Source organism: Lacerta agilis, chromosome 1 (assembly GCF_009819535.1).
Source record: "Lacerta agilis isolate rLacAgi1 chromosome 1, rLacAgi1.pri, whole genome shotgun sequence".
In the NCBI taxonomy this organism is placed as follows: Eukaryota; Metazoa; Chordata; class Lepidosauria; order Squamata; family Lacertidae; genus Lacerta; species Lacerta agilis.
Window position 1 is genome coordinate 41,220,325 of NC_046312.1, and position 24,195 is coordinate 41,244,519.

General features: G+C 43.2%; 1 protein-coding gene across 2 annotated transcripts; it reads left to right on the forward strand.

Moving 5' to 3' along the window:
• Positions 1–4,007: 4,007 nt before the first annotated feature.
• DLL4 (delta like canonical Notch ligand 4) lies at positions 4,008–18,092 on the forward strand. Of its 2 annotated transcripts, none has more exons than XM_033145501.1 (11): positions 4,008–4,618; positions 4,764–5,027; positions 5,626–5,683; positions 7,541–7,813; positions 9,984–10,044; positions 10,215–10,345; positions 11,758–11,927; positions 13,418–13,637; positions 14,699–15,407; positions 16,256–16,364; positions 17,414–18,092. In XM_033145501.1, the coding sequence occupies exons 1-11, from the start codon at positions 4,565–4,567 to the stop codon at positions 17,417–17,419; spliced, it is 2,055 nt and encodes a 684-aa protein (XP_033001392.1). In that variant the 5' UTR covers positions 4,008–4,564; the 3' UTR covers positions 17,420–18,092. The 2 variants fall into 2 exon arrangements, with proteins under 2 accessions (XP_033001392.1, XP_033001399.1); XM_033145508.1 differs by having other exon boundaries at positions 7,544–7,813.
• The last annotated feature ends 6,103 nt before the right edge of the window (positions 18,093–24,195 follow it).

Consider the following 24,195-nt stretch of genomic DNA (forward strand, 5'->3'; position numbering starts at 1 on the left):
AACACTAGCAGCCCATTGACTTGCAGATAAGTCCTCCTTTTAATAGGACTTGTCTTCCATGTAATTACATTTAGGGATCAGGATATAGCTAACTAGTTGGAATGCTCCCAGTAGTTAATGCTGGAAGTGCCAACAATTACAGGCAATGCTCACTGAAGCCAATCACATTGGTCACTAATAGTTTGCAAACAATTCCCTTCAGGTTATATGGATGTTGTGGCAAGAATTCAAGGCATGAAACTGGAAAAAAAGAAAGATGTGAAACACTTCACATATTTATCTTGTCTCTGCTCCATAATGGCTGGCTTCAACAATGAAAACTTACCTTTAAATAGATTTCACTGACAATACTAAAAACCAAGAAACTTCACAATTTTTTTAAAAAAATGTATTAATTGTTTAAGTCCCACATATATAAGGCACTTAAACAATTACTTATGTATTTTTTTTAAAAAAAATTGTACTGGCAAAAACTACAGACACATGCCTTTTCTAAGGTAGCGCTTGCTGCGACTCAACCATATGCATAATTCAAAATAATGTTTTTTTTACCTTCAAAACCATTATTTTATTGGAATGCAAATGTATGCATATTTAATTGACTAACCAAGTGATTAAAAGTCATATGACCAGTCTATTGAGATACATTTAACTGGGTGGCCATAGTAGCTCTCGACTTCTTTACTGATTGTGATTGCAGAATCTGGAAGATATATATGATTATCCTGGATGATTTGATGTGGAGGACAAGAGTTTGGTCTTGGATTATGGCAGCGAAACAAAGAAGGGAGGCCCCATACAGGTGCTATCTTGTGGGCTCCCATATGGCGGATAATATGAAAGTGAAGTATACCAATAATTTTAAACGACGATCGTTCGAACCTGCCCTCTGCAAACTTTTCGATCCAGCTGCCCTTCTGCTCCTCACTGCAACTTTTTATCTAAATTTTTGGTCAACACAAAGCAGATGGCCCCTTTCGCATTTATTATTTTACCACCGCCTCTTTAATAGCTACAATCACAACGGCACAATAATACCCTTGACTTTCGAGAAGATTTCACATCTGTTTTGTACACCATCCGAAAGCGGAGGGATGCTATTGGGCGACGCGTGCCAGGTCAGGAGTCATTCTGTGGTCGAGGGAAGAAAGGAAAGCAGCGAAGAGGGAGAGAGGCCACCTCCGGGCTGAGAAGAAGAAAGAGGCTCGGTTTCACAGGGGCTGGACCCTTGGCCGTCCACATCATAATATTTTGATCGCGGAGGGAAGCTGATGCCCAGAGCGCGCCGATTCGACGTGAAACTCTATCTGCGAAGGTGCTCGCCCAGAGAGAGAGAGAATTGCCCTGAGGTTTGGCAGAGCTGTGAAAGAGGAGGAGGAGGAGAGAGACACCCGCTTGTTCTGGCTTTAACCTACATTGGCTGGGGTAGGAGGAGAAGAATAGAGCGCGTCCATATGGTAGATGCTGCCTGTGGATCTGCAGCCCCAATGCGGTGCCCGGCTCGTGCGCGCTTGTGCCAGATGGCGCCTGGGCCAAGTGGCCAGGCGTGGGGTGGCTCTGGTTAGCCTCATAAACCTCCAGCACAAGTCCCCAAATCAAAACACACACATACGAACATCTGCTCGGGTCCGCAGTACCCAGCTAGCCTTTCAGCCGCGCATTAAAGAGTCCCACCGCCCTTCTGTTCCCCCGGGGTTAGGCGCTCATTACCATTTACCAAGCACTGATGTTATCTGGCCTCGTGTTTTTATTTAGCGCCCGAGCAGATTTGGTGGGCTGACAGTTGACGCGCTCGCGGGTGAGGATGGGACCTTGGCTGCTCAGGGGAGAAGTAGGGACCTCCTGCTCTACCTTGCTGACTAGGAAAGAGCACCCATCGCCCTGTGATCCTGACTTGGGAGCGATACCCCCATCTCCATCCTCGAGACCAGCCGGTTGGGCATCGAAGGGGGATGATGTCTTGGGCACCTGTTCCCTGGCACATGGGGCGCTTTCTCAAACAAGTAGGAAAGGGAAACGCTCTGGGCGTGGGGTCTTCTTCGGAAAAAACTTTGCTCTGCTACACCAAAGCATGATCAGCCTGTAGGTTACACTCCGTTGGAAAGAGCGCGAGAGGGAGACGGTAAGTGGAAAGGACCCAGGTGAGTTTTTCCAAGAAAACCCTCTCAAGGTGTCTTCTCGACGAAGGATTAAAAGAGAAAGGGGACGCTGTGCGCGTGTGGATGGATCCGTGCAAGGGACCCCGAAATTCTCGAGCCAAACACTGGAGGAGATCCTGAGAGAAGCCACACTACAGAGAATCGTGGCTATTTCTCGCTGCAGCGTTGGGTTTTCATATTGAATCGACAGACGCTCAGCAGTTCATGGGCAGGGCTTTATAAAAGGGGGTGGGGAAAGAAACTTTCTAGAGTCAAGCAAGATCAGCAGAAGTTTACATCCATTTCGAAACAAGTGATTCCCCCTCCCCTTCCCCCAGGAGCCATCTGGCAGGCACACTTTAAAAACAAAAAACAAAAAAACCACCCATCCCTGTTAGTACTTCATATCCTAAATCAACATTTTGCTTTGGGTCCTCCTAGGCTTTGTAAGGCAGGCGTTTCTCATGCCGCACGCAAACACAAAAAGTTGCTCTTTTGAAAGCAAGTGCATGGGGCGATCCTGTCTGATTCAGGCAGAAACCCACACCTATGTTTATGCTTTCTCGCCTCAAAATAAAACAAGAGTATTCCCTAAGGGCTGCCTGGGAGACACCCACTGTTTTCCAAAACAACGCACCAACCGGTTATTTCACTTATTTTTTACAGGTGAAGAGAAGCGCGGACAGGGGCTGGCATAAAGGTGGCAAGACCTCATTATCATACAGCTGAAGGTTTATCTTCTCCTCCTCCCCCTTTCCCTTCCCTCCCCTTCCTTTTTAACAAGCTGAAATAAAAGCCACATGAAAGGCCTTCTCTGTGCTTGGCTTTAATGAGGGACACGCGACCCAACAATAAGCACACATTGCAATCAGGCCAAGGGGTTTATTGGCACACACCAGCCTGCAGCCAGGATACAATCTGAGCCGACGCACCGCTCCGAGGAGGGAGGAAGGCGGGCAAGCAGGCAGGCAGGCAGGCAGGCAGGCAGGCTGCAAGGCTCTCCATTCATACCACGGGGGATGTTGCCCTTGGGACAGGGTTGGTACCCAATGCGTGTTCCTCGATGTCACGGAAACAGAGCTCTATACGGTTACGATTCTCCTGTTGATGAAAATGACTGCCTCCACCGGTCCTCACCTGAGAGGTGAGAGCAGCTTCCCTCGGTCCAAGGAGAGTCAGCTGGTGGGGTTTGGGGGCGCAAATGGTAGGGCTTTGGCTTTGGGAGCCGCAGAAGGAGTATGGAAGAATATATATACCAACTTTAGAGCAAAGCCACTTTAATTCGCCTAACTCCGTCTGGAGGCAGCGCAAGCGTTAATACATCGTCCTGCCCCCTCTCCGTTCTTACGCCTCGGGGCTGCAGGTAGAAATAGCCACAGGGTTAGGGCACAAAGGTGCGCCGGCATCAGAGCCCTGTGAATCGAAGTGATTTGCCAAACAGCCCGGGGGGAGATGTTTGGAGGGGTGTGGAAATCCGCCTTTCGATTTCTCCAGAACTGGCGTCAGTTCTGGTTTCTTACCTGCTCTCACCTGGGCAGGTAATACTATATGAGCAAACAGTGCATAGGATGGGGAATCTGTGCGCCCGAAGTTGTTGGACCCCATCTCCCCTCACCTATAACCATTGGCCATGCTGGCTGGGGGCTGATAAGTGTCGGAGTCCAGCAAAACATCTGGAAAGCCACAAGTCCCCTAGCGCTTTGGACTCCATTCGCCTTCCTTTAGGAAGCATGCAGTGCCTCGTCTTCTCGAGCCCGAATGAGAAGGCAGAATCTTTCCCCGGTTGCCTGCCTCCTTCTTCTCCTTTGCGAGGGCTCCGTCTCCGTGGCGAGCGCACTAAATCTCTCAACAGATGCTGGGGCTTCTTCATAATCAGCTCGGCTCCTTGGTGGTCAGTGTGGAGCAGCAGCAGCAGGGTATTAATTCTAGATCTGCGGGCTCTCCACCACATTGGGTTCCTTCTTCCAGAAAGATAAGGGGGAGGGATCTCCCGAGCCTGACGGACAGTTTACATAATGAGCTTGTGAGGCCAGGAGGCAACTATATAAACAGCGCGAAGGGAAGCCAGCTTTCCACTCACGGAGCGAGCACAGCAGCAGCAGCTAAGGTCGGGGAAAGGAACGAGCTGCTGCCGCGCCACGCTTACACGCCCCTCCGCCTCTCTCCTCTGGGCTTGGGAGTTTTATAAACGACGGGATTTAACCCTCCGACCACGCCGATGGTTTAAAAAGCAGCCCCACTGGATTATACCTTCCTCTTCGTCTTGGGGAGTACTTGGAAGGGAAACCTCGAGGTGCATACTGACCTGCATGCCACGACTTGGGAGAGCCAGGCAGCAACAGCAGCGCATCTTTGGACCACCTGAGGAATACAAGCGAGCCTTGAAAGCTCAGTCCGGGAGGAATTAAGCAAATCATAGCGGGAGGATGGCAGCCTTGCGCCTCGTGGGCTTGACATTGGCTGTCGCGGTGACGCTGCAGGTAATGATGTTGGCACAGCCGTCGGGGGGGAATATGTATATATATGCATGGGGAGTTTTTCTTTTTCTTTCTGGAAAGTATTGGCCCCAAAGTGAACAAGCTCGGGTATAAGCTCTGCTGTTGTGTGTGTCTCCCCTTTGCGCAGAAGGTCTCCGGCTCGGGCGTCTTCCAGCTGGAGCTGCGGCACTTTGCCAACGGCCAAAGCGCGCTGGCGAGCGGAGAGTCGTGCGGGTCCGGCTGCAGGACCTTCTTCCGCGTGTGCTTGATGCATTACCAGGCGGTGATCTCGCCGGGCGACTGCACCTTCGGCAGCATCGTGACCCCGGTGCTGGGGATCAACTCCTTCGCCATCCGGGAGACCGAGGGCTTCGGCAGCCCCATCAAGTTACCTTTCAACTTCACGTGGCCGGTGAGAGCTCACCTTCAACAGCCTTGGAAAAGCGGGGCGGGGGTTGAGCGAGGAAGTTGAAATAATAATAAAAGAAGCAGAGGCCGCCTTAGTTCAGCCGCAGGCTATATAAACAAACCCTGCTCTCGACGTTTTGTTTCCATAACTTGGTGCCATGTAGAAAGCTGCGGTTCAGCTGCGGGCTTTGAAAATGCATGTCAAAATAGAATGGCGAATTGCTCAAGGCGAGTGAAATGTGCACATTTTGAAGCTGGGGGGAAAGTTGCTTTTTTCACGAAGCTGGGGTGGGAAGGGTCGTCTTGTGGAGGCAGAGGACATTTCTTCCTCCTGCACCCTGGTCAGAGGCGAGAGACGCCTTTTCCCAGGAGATGAAAGCAGTCCTCCGGAGGAAGCTCCATTTCATCGACTCAGACAAAGTAATGCTATCTGCAATTAGATTAATTGAAATGTATATCTACCGCCAGGTAGAGGTTTTCTGGTTTCACCCGATTGTTTTAAATCTCTGAGGCCGACAGTCCCTTTCCGATCACTTATCACTAGAACTCCCCGCTTGTCTTAGGTTCTGTGCCTTCCTCTCACCACTCCTTTCCATTCACAGGGAACTTTCTCATTGATCATCGAAGCCTGGCACGCTCCCGAAGGTTACCATCCAGCAGGTGAATATGGCCGTTCCTTTCCTACTCACTAGGGGGCGACAGCTTTTCAAAACTTGCAGCTTTATGCAGACGCTAGCTTAAAAAAACAACACAAAATAGCCAAGTCTGCCAGCACAGTTATTAAATAGCTTCCACCCAAACTACATAAATAAATATTGTTTTTACTTATTGCATGTAAGTTCAGAATATATTTTCGATGTTTGCTTTAATTTGCAAGGCAGAGCTGTTCCCAACATCTTGATGGGTTTTGCTTTGATTTTGTCCCCCTACTTAATCTCCACACAATTGCGTTTCCTCCCGTTTATTTTTGGCGTGGGAAAGAAAGGAGCTCTTTGGTGAGAAAACGGCAAGGCTGCCAAAAAGTCCTGACTGCCTTTTCCTGTATTTTACACCTTTTTCAAATTCCGCCCTTTGGAAAAGGAATAATGGCTTTGGGATGTTTTTCTGACATAGAGGAAAAGGATATTTCAACAGCACAAGAGCTCTTACTTTGAAAGGCTTTCTGTAAAGCTTCTCAGGACCACAGCTAACAATAATGGATACTAAAGGCAAAAGAGAACAGTGCTTTTACATTGTTATAATGTGACCCCTGACCCCCTAAATTACTGCAGCCCAGTGGTTGAGCCCCAAATGTCTCTGTATACTCCTGGCTTATTAATATTTTAATCAACATTATTTGGCACACTACTTGGGCTGAATAATGCAATTTTCTTCCTCAGTTTAATTTCAGTGGTAACACATAGTCACAAATGCCTTTTGAGGGCTGGGTTGATTCTCTTTATTTGGCATTATTAGGATTTCTTACCTTCAACCCCACCCCCTAAAATAAAATCCTTCACTGTTTTTAATTATATTGAGCATGTTGCAATGAGCATTGCTACTTAAAAAAATATGAGGGCACCAGCTGATGAAATCTATTGCACAGAGTCTGGGCTTGTATGTTGGGGCTAGAAGATTGATGCTAGACGCCATCGCTAATTACTGTGACACTGGAGAGGAAGCACAAGCTGGCATGTAATGTGAGAATGTTTTAATAAGGGCATAGTGTGTGGGTAGCACTGTGCATGTTAGCATGGGCCAAAAGAACGCTATGTGGGAATTCTTCCTTGTTGTGTATAGCCAAGACACATCAGACGAGAGGAGCAGTTAAGTGCGCAGTGTGCTTTGACATAAGGGATGAACTGTGAGCAGAGTTACCACCTGCTTCCAGCAGAGCCTCTGTGCCTGAAACAACTGTATTGCAAGGCAGAACTTCAGCAGGTGTAGCATGTCTCCACAGGGAGAATGCCAGGGTGGAAAATCTTTTACATGTTGGATTTCTGCTAATTATACAGACGTTAAACGGATGCCCTGCCACCCGCTGGGGGGAAAGTGGCAACTAACCCGCGAGGATGCAGCACCACACTATGGGATGGGTTCTGTAAAACAAGAGTGCAAATGGTCCTTTGGGATGTGCAGTGGCATGCAAAGAAGGTTAAAGTGTAGCAGATGGACTGAAGCTAGAGGACGGTGTGAGATCGTGGTGACTCTTGGGTGGTGACTGTCAGTGGAAAGCTTTTTATTATATTTTTAAAGAGATGTGCTTCTGCCTGCAATCCAAAACCTTATCACCTGCCTCTATGCCCTATTTATCCCCCCCCCCTGAGTGGTGAGTGAGTGGTGTTTCTTCGTGTGAGGGGCATTTCTTCACGCATTCCAGATTCCGCAGTTGAGTCTGGCGCAAACCAAAGACAGGGGCCTTGGATGTGGCGAGAAAGGGAGACGGGGCTCGGGAAGAGTATCCTGTTTAGACGCGAGCACCTTCGATGCTCCCTCCAGCCCTAACCAAAGCTCCTTGTGTCCTTCTTCCCGCCGCAGCAGGATCCAAGCCCCCTGCCCGGAAGTGGCTCATCAGCCAGATGGCGATCCGGCGCTCGCTGGCCGTGGGCGAGGCGTGGCTGCAGGACCAGCAGAGCCACGAGTGGGCCCGCCTGAACTTCTCCTACCGCGTGGTGTGCAACGAGCACTACTACGGCGACAACTGCTCCCGCCTCTGCAAGGACCGCGACGACCTCTTCGGCCACTACGTCTGCAAAGCCGACGGTGGGATGGCCTGCCTGCCCGGCTGGACGGGGGACTACTGCACCGACGGTGAGCGAGGCCGCCCTTCCCGCCCTAGACCTACCCCCCCCTCCCCACTCAGCGAACAGTTGGCGGGCAAAACGCGCGGGCGGGCGCGCAAACTGCGCCTCGAGGGCAGGGAAAGGCGCGACAGCTCCCCCTGCCGGTGGCGGGCGCCAACAGCTGGGGCGGAGGCAATGAAAGCAAAGCAACCCTGGTGCCCTCCTTAGGGGGACACTGCGCGTGCGCGAGCCCTTGGATTCGGCGGAGGGGTTGGAAGGGTCGGGCGAGAGGGTGGCTGAGGGGATTTGGAAAAGGAACCTGTGAGGGTCGAGGCAGAGAGAGGGATGAAGACGGGGTTTTGTTTAAACTCATAGGCAGGACAACATGCGGGTGCCTTGCTGTGTCCTTCCAGTTCCAACTGAGAACCAGAAATGTCCCTATAAGTCTCACTGGCCTCCTAACCCCGTTATGAGCGCCTCATAGTTATAACATGGACAGTTATGAGGAAACGGGCGCCAGCGAAAAGTCTTATCTGGAACGGGCCGAATAAGTTCCTTCTTAAAGCATGAAAATAGTATTTTTTACAAAAAAACACCCACTACCATATATATCCGAGACCAGTTTCTTCTCTCCATCCCTCGAAGTGTATGCACACAGTTTACAGATTAAATGGTTCTCCTAAATTCAGTCTCCAAATGACCGAGCTGCACTACTGGACATCAGTACTTTGATGCAATTGGTTTGCCTTTGGAACCATCTTTTAATTAATACACACAAATGTGATTTGAAGGTTTCTATAAGGCTGCTGCCAGGCATTGGTTTTACCAATTCACGTTACTTACTCTCTGGCACCATTTTTTACATTTCGAAGGCCTTTGGCAATTTCCTAGGCTCCATAGAAATGGTTCTCAAAATTATATTCCGGGCTGCAGGTGTACCTGTTTTGATTACAGACCTCCAACTCTAAGCAAGTCCATTCATTTGTCTGGGTGAGGTAGTGTATGTGCAGTAATGGAAATGAATGGGAACCACAGTTGTCTCCACTCCCATTCCCTTGGTACTAAAGAATAGGGGGAATGTAGCTCCCTCATTTCCACTCCCCGCTTTGCAACTTTCAGTCAGCCGCTTTAGATGGTGATGCATCAAATGTCCCCAGTATCTTAGCTTAATATTCTAGACAACAAGAACTGTAAAAGGCATTCTCAAGTCTAATTTTACATTTCAAAACACTTCCAACTGCCAGGGCAGCTTCTTAGTGAATTTCATACTGGCATTTTAACTATGGGTTCAGGTACATCTAAGAAGGTTAGAGGTTTTTTTATTGCTAAAGTTTTGTGTATACATCACAGCTATCATCAAAACTGATGGCAGTGCAGCTGTAGGAATTTTAAAAATCCAGCCACTTCTTGTTTTCATTGGTCTTAGGGAACCAAGTCAATATTTGTTGACAAAACAAAATAAAAAAAAAACTCATGGCCTAAAGGAAATTTCTTCAAGAACGGTGCTGGTGCTACAGGTTTCTTCTAGTTCTCTGCCTTTAAAAAGCAAATCAAATGTTGGATTCACAATAATGCATGTAAATTACACTTGTTTTATACATAAAATTGTACATTTCCCCACTTCACATTGATTTACATAATTTTGAGCATTGCATATGAGAATCTTTGGAACAGAATTTGAATTTTTGTTTTTAGTGCAAAATACAACTGTAAGCAATTGTGGGCCATTCACTCTCTGCCTAACCTACCTCTGGGTCAGTCACTGCTTCTCAGGATTGTCACAATGAGAAAACATGTTGACCATGTTTGCACATAATAAACCAGAGTTAGTGGTTTACTGGACTCCTTTGGTCCTCCCTACCAGCGTGCAAGAGGAAACAAAATATTACCCTAGCTTAGCATTATACCCAACCAGGGATCAGGATTTGTTTTGCTGAAACCATGGTGATTAGTTTGGGGGCATGAAATAAGCCACAGTCCCTGATTCAAGCATAATGCTAAGGCAGGGATCATGGCTTGTTGCCAGATCAGCAGCCCAGATCAGTGTGTTTACAGTAAACAGTTAACTAATATTTACTGTGATGTGCAAACTAGGCTGCTGTCTTGAGCTTGTTGAAGGATACAAATACAATAATAAATACTTTGAAATGCATTTTTGAAAGTATTAACTTAAACTTTTTTCTTTTTCAATGAAACAGCTATCTGTCTAGATGGGTGTTCAGAGAAAAGTGGATTTTGCAGAAAGCCAGGAGAGTGCATGTAAGTAGTTGCTGTATTAGATCTCAATGTGATTAACAGTATATGAGTCCCACTTCTCTCCCTTCTCACTTTACTCATTTCAGTGGTCATCTGATAAAATTCCCTTTGACTTCAAGTAAGCTCAAAGTATTGTAACAGTTACTTCAGACATTTCAATTGTTTCTTTTCAGCTGTCGTAGTGGTTGGAAAGGCCGTTACTGTAATGAATGTATCCCTCATGTGGGTTGTCGCCATGGGACCTGTACAAAACCAGGAAAGTGCATATGTGATGAAGGCTGGGGAGGCCTTTTTTGTGATCAAGGTTAGTTGACGTAGTTATAACAAAAATGCATTAATTTTGATGTGAGTTTTTTTCTTGCTGATAAATTTCTTAGGGAAAAATTTAACATTTTAGGTTACTGCAAGAAGTCTAACTAATAGAGCTTGAATCTGATTATCTTAGATGATTGTGGCTAAATGTCAAATTTTCTCTTAAATTCTTCTCTTTCTGTAAAAGTGGTATATGTTTACAGGAACATTCAAAAGTATTCGCACATATTTTTCTTTTAAGTATTTACACTACACATTTAGTCTTGCTTCTTGTCCCTTATAAAAACTATATTTAGTGATCTATCATATACAGTACTTAACTGAGGCAGTTTTCTAAACATACAGTATCACAAGCAAACAGAATCTGGCTTATTTTTACTCATGGGAATATTCTTATATGACAAATGCAGAATTTAAAATACCGGTAAATGAAAACTGGGGGAAAGATTCTGTTTCAAGGGACAGGCTTGACCCTGCACCTTACATGTTTCCATGATCTCTGATGTAATCTCAGTTGAATAACTATAGTTCTCCAAAGTCATATCTGTACTTTAAACTGGGGTTACAAGTTGTTTTGCTACAATGGAATCCTTATGGGGAATATGCAAACATGCAATTATTTAATTTATTAACCACATACATGGTTAATATATATCAGGGTAGTCATACCACCTATGTATGATTGAACATCCTAAGAAACATTTCCGAACCTTGTAGAAAAAACTTTGTCTAGAGAAAGCCTATTCTAATGAGAATGTTGGAAGTGTATAAACTTAATAGTATCTTTTTCAACTTGATAAATGCACATTTAAATCCCCTTATTGCTAATAGCTTTAGGCACCTACAAAGACAAGTATTGGCTCCAAACACAGTACAGTTAATGGCTTATCAGTCCACCCAGATTCAAAGCAAAATCATTCTTATAGCCCTAAAGATGCATCTATAGTTATTTGCAGGATATGGCCTTTTCTTGGCCTATCCGTTTAAGGGTATTTTAATTGGCCTAGCAGGTGAAATGCTGATTGCTTGTCTATCATTAAGTAAAGTATGCCATCTTACCTTGGTTATATTCATGATACTAAAAGCTCATAAGTCCATTTCCTTCCATGTCCTTTTGATATACCAGGTTATGAACAGCTGACTATCTTTGTTTTTCGTCTTATTGCACATGGAAACTACGGTACATTGTGGGAAAAGTACCGAGCTTATGCACCCCCAGCATCAGTTTATTTTAGGCATTCCTAAAAGTCCTCCTGGCTGGGGACACAAATTTCCATTGATTCTATTGAACAATAAATTGAAGGTGTTTTGGTCAAAGTCTCTGTTCTGCTACTTCTAGTGCCTCATCTTTTTTGTTCTTTGTTAAAACATAATTATCTCATCGGCATGTTTCTGTCCTTGCAGATCTGAACTACTGCACCCATCACAGACCCTGTAAGAATGGGGCCACCTGCATGAACACTGGCCAGGGAAGTTATACATGTTCCTGCAAAGATGGTTTTACTGGTGTTGACTGTGAACGGAATATCAGCGAATGTGACAGTAACCCCTGCAAGAATGGAGGCAGTTGCACAGTAAGAACTAATTATATGTTGGAAATTTATTTGTGAAAAGAGAAAAAGCAGCTTTCCATATTTATATCCTGTCCTTTCACCAATGAGTTCAGGGTAGTATGCATGAATATACTTATTGTATATTCACAATACCCCTGTCTGACAGGTGAAGAGGAGGGACTGATTGACTGGTTACAGTATTTCTGTGCCCTCCATTTACCAAAGGTCTGGGGAAGGAGGGTGTACATTGTTAAAATACAGTACAAACAATAAAAACAACACATTGCAGTTGAAAAAAAATCAAGAAAACCAACCACAGGCAGATCTTTAAAATTTAAAGCAAAAATATCAAAATCTATTAAAAGTGCCTAAAAAGCCTGGGAGAATTTTTTAATAGCATTTGCCTGACACTGAAGGGAATACAGAATAGGCTCCAAGTGAGCCTCTCTAGGGAAAACATTCCAGAACCAGGATGCTGTTCCTGAGAAGGCCCTTCCTCCTAGCAGCCTCTTGCTATTTTGAGGGCCTCTGATGATGATTTAAAGGTAGATAGTTGGTGGATATCATCTTGGAGACTCTTCATGGCCACTGGGGAAGGAGAAGTTAGCAGGCACTGTGGCATCGGCAAAAAAGGGGGGGTGTAGCGCTAATGCAGATATGGTGGCATCCCCGGCTATGGCATAGAGGGGCCCTGAAGCTCACATAGGGCTTGCACACATACAAAAGCAAAAATATTACTGATCACCCTGCATAGTCCCAGCCTTCGGTGCTATATAGCAGTGTTTTTCAACCACTGTTCCGCGGCACACTAGTGTGCCGCGAGATGTTGCCTGGTGTGCCGTGGGAAAAATTGAAAAGTAATTATAAAATACTTTCTTTGTGTTTATTTGATTCCTATTCAAGAGAATTACTTTATATATAGTCAATATAGGCACAGAGTTAAATTTTTTAACATTTTCTAATGGTGGTGTGCCTCATGATTTTTTTCATGAAACAAGTGTGCCTTTGCCCAAAAAAGGTTGAAAAACACTGCTATATAGAACACACCTATCTGCTTCATGTACCTTCTTTTAGCTACAGTTATACTGCAAGTAGTATTTTCAGTATGTCTTACTTCACTTTGGTAGTGTCTGAGTATGTACAGTCCATAGCAGGTTAATATGTCTTATTCCCTCAGTGCTCTTTTTAGTAACCATGAATAGTTGATAAGTACATTGTTGGTATAAACTCAAGTCTCTTTGCAGTAGTATCACTTAATTTATAGTGTGCATTTACTTTTTCATCTGTAAGATGAAACTTTTGTTGTGTTTTAGCCCTGCTTGGTCCCCAAGTTACTACTTACCTGGAGACCCAATCTGATTCCATTTTAATTTAATTTGTTTTGGATGCACCTGCTTTTACATCTCTGAAAGTTTATGTCCCTTTGAAAAATGGACAGGAAATGTAACTGAAAGCAACTAGTTTGAAGGAGCTAAATTTTATATACAGTATTCCTTAATTTCCCCCCACAGGATTTAGGGAAATACTACAAATGCACATGTCCCCCAGGATACGATGGTGTTAATTGTGAGCACAGTGCCTTGACTTGTGTTGATTCTCCATGTTTTAATGGTGGCACATGCCTAGAAAGAGAAGGAGGAACCAGCTATGCTTGTATTTGTCCTATGGGCTTTACAGGATCCAACTGCGAAAAGAAAGAAGACAGGTGTACCAACAACCCCTGTTCTAATGGTAAGTCCTTTCACCAGAGGAGTTTCACCTTTGGGGACAGACAATAATGAAACTTTAATCTGATTCTGTGTTCCTCCCTTGATCTGTGAGGTTTATATTGCATGTTACATGGAGTTGCATATTTTTTCTCCACATTTTAAAAAAAGGATCAGCTTCGGCCGAGTAGAGGGTGAAAGAGTCTCCTTAACCCTTTCCCTCCAGTGATTCTTTCCCCCCAGCTCAAAATAACTCTTCCCAAGTTGCTCTTTAACTCACAGGGTGGAGGAGTAGCTTGCAATGCTGTTCGTTTATATACATAATCACTTCATAAGACTATAGTATAGGGGTTCCCAAATAGGTCTGTAGACCACTAATGGGCCACAAATGTTATTCAGGTGGAACAGTGTGTCTCCAAAAATAGAATTCAAAATAATACAACATCTAGCGTAGTGCATTATAATTGCTACAACTGACAGAAAAATCCATAAGTGCCTCCAAGACCCTCTGCAATTTTCATGTGGTCCATCGGATTTTTGAAGTGACTGATGGACCATCTGACACCCATTTTTGGTTTTCCAAATCTTAGTTCTATACCGTATCTTCTTGCTTTTCTGCAATCTTAGCTGTCACTGGACCTCTTCTTGTTGTCTACATTCCCTCATTTCTGCACCTTCCGTATTGCTGCTCTGTGTCTAGAAAAGTCTCCTTGTGCATCAAGTCAATATTTCCCAATTGATATTTTCCCACAACATTTCCCTGGGCATGAGACACATTCTGTGATGCCTGCTACTTGCTTATGTCCTCCTGCTTCATTCTTGATGATTCTGTATCAGGTTATGTCTTCTCCTAAACTTTGCCCTGTTGGCTGTACTACTACAGGGTGAGTCTTTTAAAAGAGGCCCCGTGGAACATGTGTACTCTGCATCCACGGGGCCTCTTTTAAAGGACTCACCCTGTATATTCTAGTGCCTGGGTATTCTTGGTATTTGCTTCTATGTTCAGTGCAACACACAGCAGTCACTAAATAATAGTAATAAAAAATACATTCCTAACTTCTTTTTTTACTGTGCTCTTCTCTACAGGTGGGCAGTGCTTTGTTTTGGGCCAGCAACACGTGTGTCGTTGTCGTCCTGGTTTCTCCGGTCAGAAATGTGAGATAAACATCAGCAAGTGTTCCAGAAATCCATGCTCCAATGGAGGATCTTGTCATGACCTTGTGACTACACATGATTATACATGTACTTGCTTGCCAGGCTACACTGGCAAAAACTGTGAAACCAGAACTAGAGATGAATGTGCCTCTGAGCCCTGCCAGAATGGGGGAACATGCTATGTTGGGCTTTATCCTACTACTTTTGCTTGTCACTGCCTTTCTGGCTTCATGGGCAGCCATTGTGAATTTCCAGTGCATTCAGTTTCAGAGCCTCCTAAACAGGTTCCTTGGGTGGCCATATCCATGGGAGTTGGGCTAGTGGCTCTTCTTGTTTTGTGCTGCATGATCGCTATAGTTATCCGGCAGATGCAGAGACAGCCAGAACAGAATTCAGAAGCCATGAACAACCTGTCTGACTTCCAGAAGGAAAATCTCATCCCAGCGTCTCAACTTAAAAACACCAATAAAAACAAAGACCTTGAAGTAGACTGCGTGCTGGAGAAATCAAACTACAAACTTAAGAATCACACATTGGATTATAACCTGATGAAGGAACTGACGTGTAGAGGGGCTCAGGAAGATAAATATCATAAAAGCGAAAAATGTATAGGAGAGAAATCACCCTTCTGGTTACGCAGGTATGAACTCCTTCTAAAGAAATCTAATTTCTCTGCACTTGTGAACAAGGAAGCCTATGTAGTGCAAAGAACAGCTGTAGGGAGCAACTCATAAGTGTGTTAGATTCTGAAAAGCATGGAAAGTGGATAGCTGTCACATTTATATTTCATGCAGAGTACACTTTGCTCATAGCAACAGAGGAGAGTTGACAGTCTGTCAAGTTCTGGAAGTAGTTTACCTTCCTTAAAACTTAAATAAAATAACATTATGGTAAATGCCTTGGCACGACCCATCTTACGGCCAGGTTGCAGCCCACTGATTCAAGGCCAATCCTGTAGCTAGATAGGTGGTAGTACTATGTTGTAACAGATTCCAAGAAACCATTATCTGTGGGCTAGAAAGCAACTAATGTTTGTTCTTAAGTTTATTTTTGGCTTATCGCTCATCGTCAGTTTAAAGCAAACAATTCATGGTCTGGGTTTGAATGACGTGATACTATGGCTTGTTTGAGCTATGTGGGGCAAGTAGGGAGAAGCCACACAGAGGGCCCACACAGCAGAGGCACACTCACAATTCAACCATGATTTAAGACAAACTGTGTCTTATCATGACACATGAGGCAGGGCTGCAAGCGGTTGTTCCTGTCAAAGTTGTTCACTTCACAAAAACACCTCTACTTAGATCCTTTATGCTTAAACTGCTCACCTAATAGAAGACTGAGGTTGTCATTGGTTGGAAACTCATTTTTTAAAATATTTGCTGTCATTCATGGCCTCAGGTACTGTAAAAGATCCTTTCTTCCGTTTTAACACATGAAACGAGAAAATTTTGCTCAGAAATTTTATCATGGTTTTTTTCCCCCCAACAGTGAAAAGCCAGAATGTAGAATATCAGCTATATGCTCTCCAAGGGATTCCATGTACCAGTCTGTCTTTGTGATAGCAGAAGAGCGAAATGAGTGTGTTATAGCCACAGAGGTATGTATGTTGCCTACATAGATTTAAATTTTTGTTGTCATCCGCGGAAGAGTGCGCCATTGGGGCTAAAGTCAAACTGTTGGAGTGTTACACTGCCTGCTGTTATAATTACTTAAACATTTCTATATTGCTTTTAGCTCCAAAAAGAGCTCTGAAAGCAGTTTACAACAATAAATATCAATACAAACAAAAATGACATTCAAAACTAAAAATTAAACAGAGATAACAATACACATATTAAAAGAGGGAAAATGTCTTAACCACCTACCTGACAATAAAGAAGGGGCCAGTGTATTCTCCCTTGGGTGGCAGTTCCACAGTTGGAGTCCCATCACTGAAAAGGCCCTGCCTTGGCTGCAGAACATAGAGCAGAGCCCTGGAAGGTGACCACAACTGACAAGCAGGTTTATGCAGAGAGGGGTGATCCTTCAGATATCCTGCTGCCAAGCTGTATATTTGTCACCAATAGTCATTAATTTATAGAGCTAAGGTCTCATTTTAAAAAATAAAAATCTGAAAAGATAGCAATGCAGTTTTAGACTTTCAGGCATCATTTGCATACATCTGGCAAGTAGTGGGTAGTAATGGAACTATTTCTAGTGTTGCTCCAGATCATCCCTGCAAACAATACTTAAGAAAATAGAGAAATTAATGGGTTAGAGAAATTCAGGGGTTTTTTGTTTTGTTTTTAAGGTCTGAATCCCAGAGTAAAGACACTGGCTTAGGCTCTTACTTCTGAAACCAGAATTGTGCATTCTCACTTCCTACTACCCACTATAGCACACCACACCCCCTGAAAACCTGTTTCAAAAAGGCATGGGATGTGGAGCAAAGGGCTACAACAGGAAGGGGAAATTGATAAAATTCATGCCAGTCCCCTTGCCCTCACTTGACAGCACCAGGTCAATTATCCCGCTCCTATCTGGTGGCCCCACTACTTCACAAAGCTCCGCTGCTACTGCTGGGGAATTTGGATTGCATCTTTAATCTGTATTTTGAATAGCACTGCCTGTTTCTAATTTCTCCCCCCCCCATTTGTTTATAAACAGGTATAAGAATGAAGGTTGCTCTGTTTGCACCTCAGTGTTGGAGATGCCACAAGGTGGACATTCCTGCTAATTGTTTACAATTCACAATTGGATTGGACTTGGATTTTTTTAATTATATGCAATTTGCTGCTCTCAGGAGGAGGAGAGGATGGAAGTGGGTGAACTGGACAGACTGTGAATTTAAAGATGCAATAGATCTTTTGGCCCCCTGTTCCCTTATTTTGAAGTCTGATAGAAGGAATGTAATTGACTACAGGGAGGGGAGAAGCAGTGATGGTGTCTTTTACTAGCCTTTGAAATTACTTTGCTGCCAGTTGCTCATGGACAGTTGTGTGACTTTCCAAAACTTCAATCTTGGAAGGTGCCCGTTGGTGCAAAAGGCACTCTGCCATCACAGAATAAACCAGCAATACTGTGAGAAGAATGAATGAAGAAACATGTTTTTCTATGCATATAATGGATACAGAATAAATGAGCTCACCATTTTTTTCTGGATTTGAAAGTGCCTGAAGCGTGTTTAAGAATCTAGAGAGCCCAAATCAAGATATAACTGCCTTTCCCCCCTGCAGTACCCAAACAGTATTGGCAACGAGTTACTTACTACCAGTACCTCCTGTTGCTTCTCTATTTTACATCCCTTTTCCCCTTCCATGTATTCCAGACAATGTAAGGGGAGATGGATAATGAGCTGTCATTTCATCTCCTAGGATGATGCTTTGGTGAACTGAGCAGTAAATTGGGATTTGCTCCTATTTCTGAATGACAGAAACATCCATGGACTTAAACAGCAGAGGAGAATTCTGCCGCCGCCTCAGTATGAGGAACCTTAATCCCAGTGCTCACAGAAAGCCTTACAAGTGCGTTTAAAATCAATCAGCTGTTTTCATGCCCTTTGCACTACTAGTCACTATGAATAGAAGTGTGTTTCTTCTTCATATGCATTAGGTAGGATTTGGAATTTTGTGTTGGATATCTGAATCTGGTGCCACCACCTCAATTGCAAATAACCTCCAAGTCTAAACTTGTGGGTTTTTTTACAGCCAGGGAAGTGTTTATGAGCCCTGAAGTTTTATTCCTTGCTGCAGAACAACCACCACTATCAACAGCTCTGCTGGGCTAAGAAAGACTAAGCTACAAGGGGAACTTATTGAGGGATACAGTATATGTGGGTGAAATCATAAATTTCTTGGTTTGTCCTGCTTCTTCATTCCTTCACACTGCTACAAGGAAAGGAGTAACTTTACGTTTTTTAGTCCAAAGGAGCAGTTCTGAACTGGAAAACTCAGTGCACACAGACTCTTACAAATTTACAGCAATAATAATAGACATTTCAGATAGGAAGTGCTGTGATGTTTGTAGTGATAAACATGTACTGTGGGAAAGGGAATATGGCGGAAGCAGAGAGAGGAAGCAAATTTTCATTCAAGGAAGTTGGGATTGTGCTTTCTGTGGTGGAAGAGCAATGTTCCTGACCTTGTAAATCCCCAGCATCAGTTTTGTTCACCTCCAGCCTTGAATTGTGCAAGCAAGATTTTGCTCAGAATGTTCACTACTGACCTTTTGGTCTGACCATTCAAGAACGTTATGAAAATGACCTTCAGAAATCAATAATATGGTTTATACTAGTGTCTGTTTGTAGTTATTTTAAAACATAGTATTTCAATAATTTAAAAAGAAAATCAGAAGCACTGAATTTTCTACATTTTGTAACATTATTTTGTATATAATGTATATTTATAATCAAAAACAGAAGTGTAAATATGTTTATTACTTATCATGTTATGTTTTTATGTGATGACAAAGTTTGAATTTTATTTTTTTTCCAAATAATGAAAATACTTTCCTGCTACTGCAAAGTTTGGTGTGGTTTCTCATTTTATGACTTGAGTTTCATGATCTTCCAGTGTTTACAGGAAATCTTTGTCATAGAGGCTAAGAGTTCTAACAGGTCCTATAGTAATATAAATTTGTTGCTTGGCATTACATAACATGTGCAAAGTTCACAAACTTTCTGGTGAATGAATTCAATGTAATTTTTTTTAAGTTGATAAGCTTCTTTGATGTAAGAATTATTACATTTTTAATCTAGAAGTATAATAAAGCCAAGCTTTTTACATAGTCCTTAGAATAAGGACAAAACTCTGGCCTATATTAGTTATTACACAACAATAGAAATTACATCTGTTGTTCATTCTGGAAAAGGATTCAGGGCATAAATAAACTCACTTCTCAACTTTATATTCTATTAACGAGCGACAAAGTTCCTTTGCTGGCTTTTTACCTTTCTCTGCTCTAACAGAGTTCAGGGTGTATCAGAGCAGCTGTCTATTCCAAAATGCTTTAAACAGGATGCAAAGTAAATAGGATAAAATATGTGTGAGAAAACAGAAATTAGAAACTGCATATAAGACACATAACTAATTGAATTATTTTCAGCATTAGATCACAGCATTGTTTATTACAGGTCTGGGTATGCTTCCAGATTCCTGCTTCCCCAAATAATAATGTGTTTAATTATTAAATTTGTATCTTTCCTCCCAAAAGAGGGCAGGGCAGTGCAACATCAGTGATAAAACAATACAGTGGAAACATCTTCAAAACATCTAAAAACCTGTAAAGCAATAACATACTTGCACAGCTAATAATGTCAAGGTTACTAGGAAAAGTATTCTTCACCCATCGGGTGCCTGGGTAAACAGGATTGTTTTAAAATTCCTTCTGAAAGTTAATGCGTTACATAAATGCACCTCAGCAGAGAGGTTCCCCAAATGGGAACTGCCAAGCTGCACCCTGCACCTCCCCATAACAGGGCCATCTCTACTGCTTATAGGACTTGATCATCATGCCTTGGCAGAAATGGCAGGGGAAAGTGCCCAGGGGTTTAATGATGCTGCTGGTGGTGGTTTTACATCACTGTTTCTGGATGTTTCTCAGTAGTAGTAAATAATACAGCATGAGGTTTTGGACAGTCTTCACGCAGATCATGAGTGGCAAAGGCACTGCTAACCTGTTACTCATAAAAATCACAGGATGTTGGCTAATTAGCAATAGGTTTACTACAGTTATTATGGCCCTTAAAGTAAGACAAATGTTAAGCATTATCTACCTGAGCTGCAGTACTTGGATTGAAGTCCATGAAGCCAAAGGAATGGAAAGAGTTTAAATCCAAGTATTTGGTTATGTGGGTTGCTGTGCATTGTCTCTTCTAAAACAAAATCTTTTTTCAAAACAACTTGAAATTGCAAACCCAGAGGGTGGAATTCAACGTCACACTATTAACAAACATTCTGTCTGTGTAAGCATATCAGCTGGCCAAATGGAGTGATCCTCCGCCTGTGTGTTGCTCTGGGGTTCTCCTGACACACACCCCCCTCTGGTGAGGGGGGGAAGCCCTGTTGCAAGGGTGGAAGGATTAAGGTTAGGGTTGTCCTCTGATGGAGTTCATTAGGTGAATCCTGCCTATAATTCATAACACATCATTAAACAAGTCATAACAACTATTAATGAGCGGTCCTTATTTTGCCCTTGTTTTTAATGATACAGTTTTGTTTACCTTTTTTAAAACTCCATTTGCCTCTTTAATTCTTTGCTTAGTAAAATCAGCTGAAAATCAGCTGAAAATCCTAATCAGTCTCCTTGACTACCATTTGAGGCAAACAATAATAAAGATGGGAGAAACTAAAAGATCCCTCCAATCCCCAAACACTCACCCTGCAGAGCAAATTATGAAAAACAAGCCATTGACAAAAAACAGAGCAGATGCTCCTGATCTGCAGCCCTTCCTTGGCAATGTGAAATAAACCCAACAGATGCTTCTCTTAATTGAACGCACGGATTACATACAGAGAAAGAGAGAGTCCTGCTTCAAACAAAAAAAGCAGCTAAACAACAAAATAGTCAGGGAGCTCTCCCCACAGCTTAGCAAACAGGACTGAGACCCAAATCTGGCTTCTGAGTCTCAAGACAAAGCACAAAATTATATCAAGGAAGGACAGTGCTGAGAACTATGTCCATTGAACCCAGATGAAAAGGATTTATATGTGAATCTGTATTCTGCGAAACAAACAAGAGCTCTAAAAGAAACTACAGTATATATACCACTACCAACTAAGCATGAACTCCTAAGGAGATTAAAGAAAAAGAATGTAAAGTATTATTGCTTTAAAGTGAACCATATGAGAGAACGTGTACACATCCAACTGCAGGATGAGACCTCCCTGACTTTTCTCCCAAACCTCCAAAGGTTGCTAGTACAGTATAACCTTCAAATGGGATAATTCTTAGCTAAAACTGAAGGGACAGCTCAAGGCTTTCTTTCTTTTAAGTAATCCACAGAAATTGAATTGCAGGATTATTTGGTCATGAGTTGAAGTTCAGGTGAGTGATTTTTTTTTATTTTTTTTATTGTCATTGTCCGTATATACACAGTATACACAACAACGAAAATCAAACACCCAAAGACCGGATTTACAATACACATTTGCACATATCTCCAACACTCTATGTGGCCATAAGTGAAAGGAAGTAGGATTGTGTGCGTTGTACAATGGCATGGTCTACTGCAGGCATGGCCAAACTTGGCCCTCCAGCTGTTTTGGGACTACAATTCCCATCATCCCTGACCACTGGTCCTGTTAGCTATGGATGATGGGAGTTGTAGTCCAAAACAGCTGGAGGGCCAAGTTTGGCCATGCCTGGTCTACTGAGAAGCCATTTGGTGCTAGTAATGACTCCACCAACTTCTTTTGCATAGCTGGGGTCATAAATTTTAAAGAGCAATATACGGTAGTAACTTTGCTCACAGTTTTTCTCATATAGTGGGAAAACTGATTTTTGGAAGCTCTGTGTGTGAGAGAGGCAACCTGACCAGTTGTGTGGTGAACTAAATTTCTGCTTTGCATGGCTGACACCATTGTGTCTCTACATTGTCCCCATTATTTCTTATTCTTATATCCACCTTGGTTGGTCAATATATATTTGTTGTACATCAGAGAGAAGACTGTACATTTTGCTCCTAATCCAAACCCTAGCTCTGAATAAGTGTATGATTCTATAGCTCTTTGCCAAACTCTATTTTCATTGCTGCAGGTTGTTGTTTCATACGCAGCCTTTCTAGAGAGTCTGAGCGGAAAACACTGATGCAAATAAAATATATTTGTCCTGACAGCTCTTAATTTTATTATGGTTGTATCTGATCAAATTGTACCAAGAGTAGATCCACCGAAATATATACTCTTAAGTTAGTTATGACCATTGATTTCTTTGTGTTTGATGCAATATTATATTACCTCCCCTCAAACAAATCAAAATGAATGTTCAATAAACAGGTCTTCAGGACCAGAGGTAAGGAACCATTTTGGCTTTGCAGGCCAGATCCTTATTTGGCCCCACCTCTGCAGGGTGACACAGATGGCAGATGGGCAGGACAACCCAACTGTCAACCCCAGCATGATGACATCAGATGACATCTGGGATAGCTCAGTCAGTACGGCATGAGGGTTGTGGGTTTGAGCCCCACCTTGGGCATTTCCGCATTATAAGGGGCTGGACTAGATGACAACTGTGGTCCCTTCCAGCTCTACAGTTCTATGATTTTAGAGTGTGGAAATGTGTTGCTCTGCATGTCCATTCCTAGAGGAACTCACGCCTTCATCACTCCATCCCAACCTCCCCAACAATGTTGCTCACTTCCCCAGCTTGACTTGCACTGGTGCCTTTTGTTTTGGTCTTTGCTCTTACAACGAAAAACCCACAGGGCGTGGGTCAGGGTTTGTTTCCTAAAACATCCGTCTTTCTGCTTCTGCCCAAGGCAATTGTGTACACCACACACAAAACATCCCTTTGAACTGATCAATAAAACCAGCCCCTTCAAGTTAGTACTGCTCATTTTACCCCATCGATAGTCAGCCCTGCCCAGGAGGGTCTTGCTGTACACCCACCCACCTTTTGCATGACAACACTTCCACATCAATACAACGAGCACAACTGACGTCCACATCAATACCAGGAGTGCAGATACGTGTTGAACGCTGCTATTAAGTGTTCATTTAGGTAAGTGGTGACTGTTAAGGAACACCGCCAACAGATAATTCCTATCTTGCCCCCTTTTGCCATTGGTAATTGGCAAAATAGTTAGAATGGCCACATTTCAAAACTAATGCCTCCAAATGCTAGGCCCAAATCAAGTTACACTAGCAAGCCCTGTCCTGGAGGTTTGATCAGTCAGGAATGCCAAAACCACATTTTGCCTCTAAAAGCACCTGTCTATCTCAAAACAGATCCCACCCCCCTCAGGGAGCTGAGTGTCAGATAGGCCTGTTGAGGGTATAAGATCCCAGATTACACAGCACACCCACCGAGTCTCCAGACAGAGGAGGAAACATTTCCTCCAAAGAGGAAAAGAACTATAGGCTCCTCCAGACAACCTGTTTATTCAGCATTCAGCCTAAATTACTTGCACAAAGCTTAGACTATGTCTGGTCTTTACTGAGCATTTGTTTTGATTTGTTGGGGGAAGGCAGTTGCATTATGTGACAATGAGCATTCAACTTGCATTCATCCTGATTTGCTTGCAGGGTATTTACACATCTTCCCATTACTCATTCATTCATCCCACACTTTTCAATGCATTTTTAAACCACATAAAGTCTGGTTTTGTTCTTTTTCTTTTTCAAATGGACCTGTTGTGCTAGGGCAGAAATTTTGCTTCCGATTTAAGAATCAGTCCTTCTACCAGACTTGACTTCTGATGTGTATCAGTAACATGTGTATGTGATGTGTAT

Coding starts and splice junctions, on each gene's coding strand:
- DLL4 (XM_033145501.1), top strand. CDS start 4,565: ATGGCAGCCTTGCGCCTCGTGGGCTTGACATTGGCTGTCGCGGTGACG. Junction 10,045..10,214: donor AGAAAGCCAGGAGAGTGCAT/GTAAGTAGTTGC, acceptor GTTTCTTTTCAG/CTGTCGTAGTGGTTGGAAAG. Junction 15,408..16,255: donor TCACCCTTCTGGTTACGCAG/GTATGAACTCCT, acceptor TCCCCCCAACAG/TGAAAAGCCAGAATGTAGAA.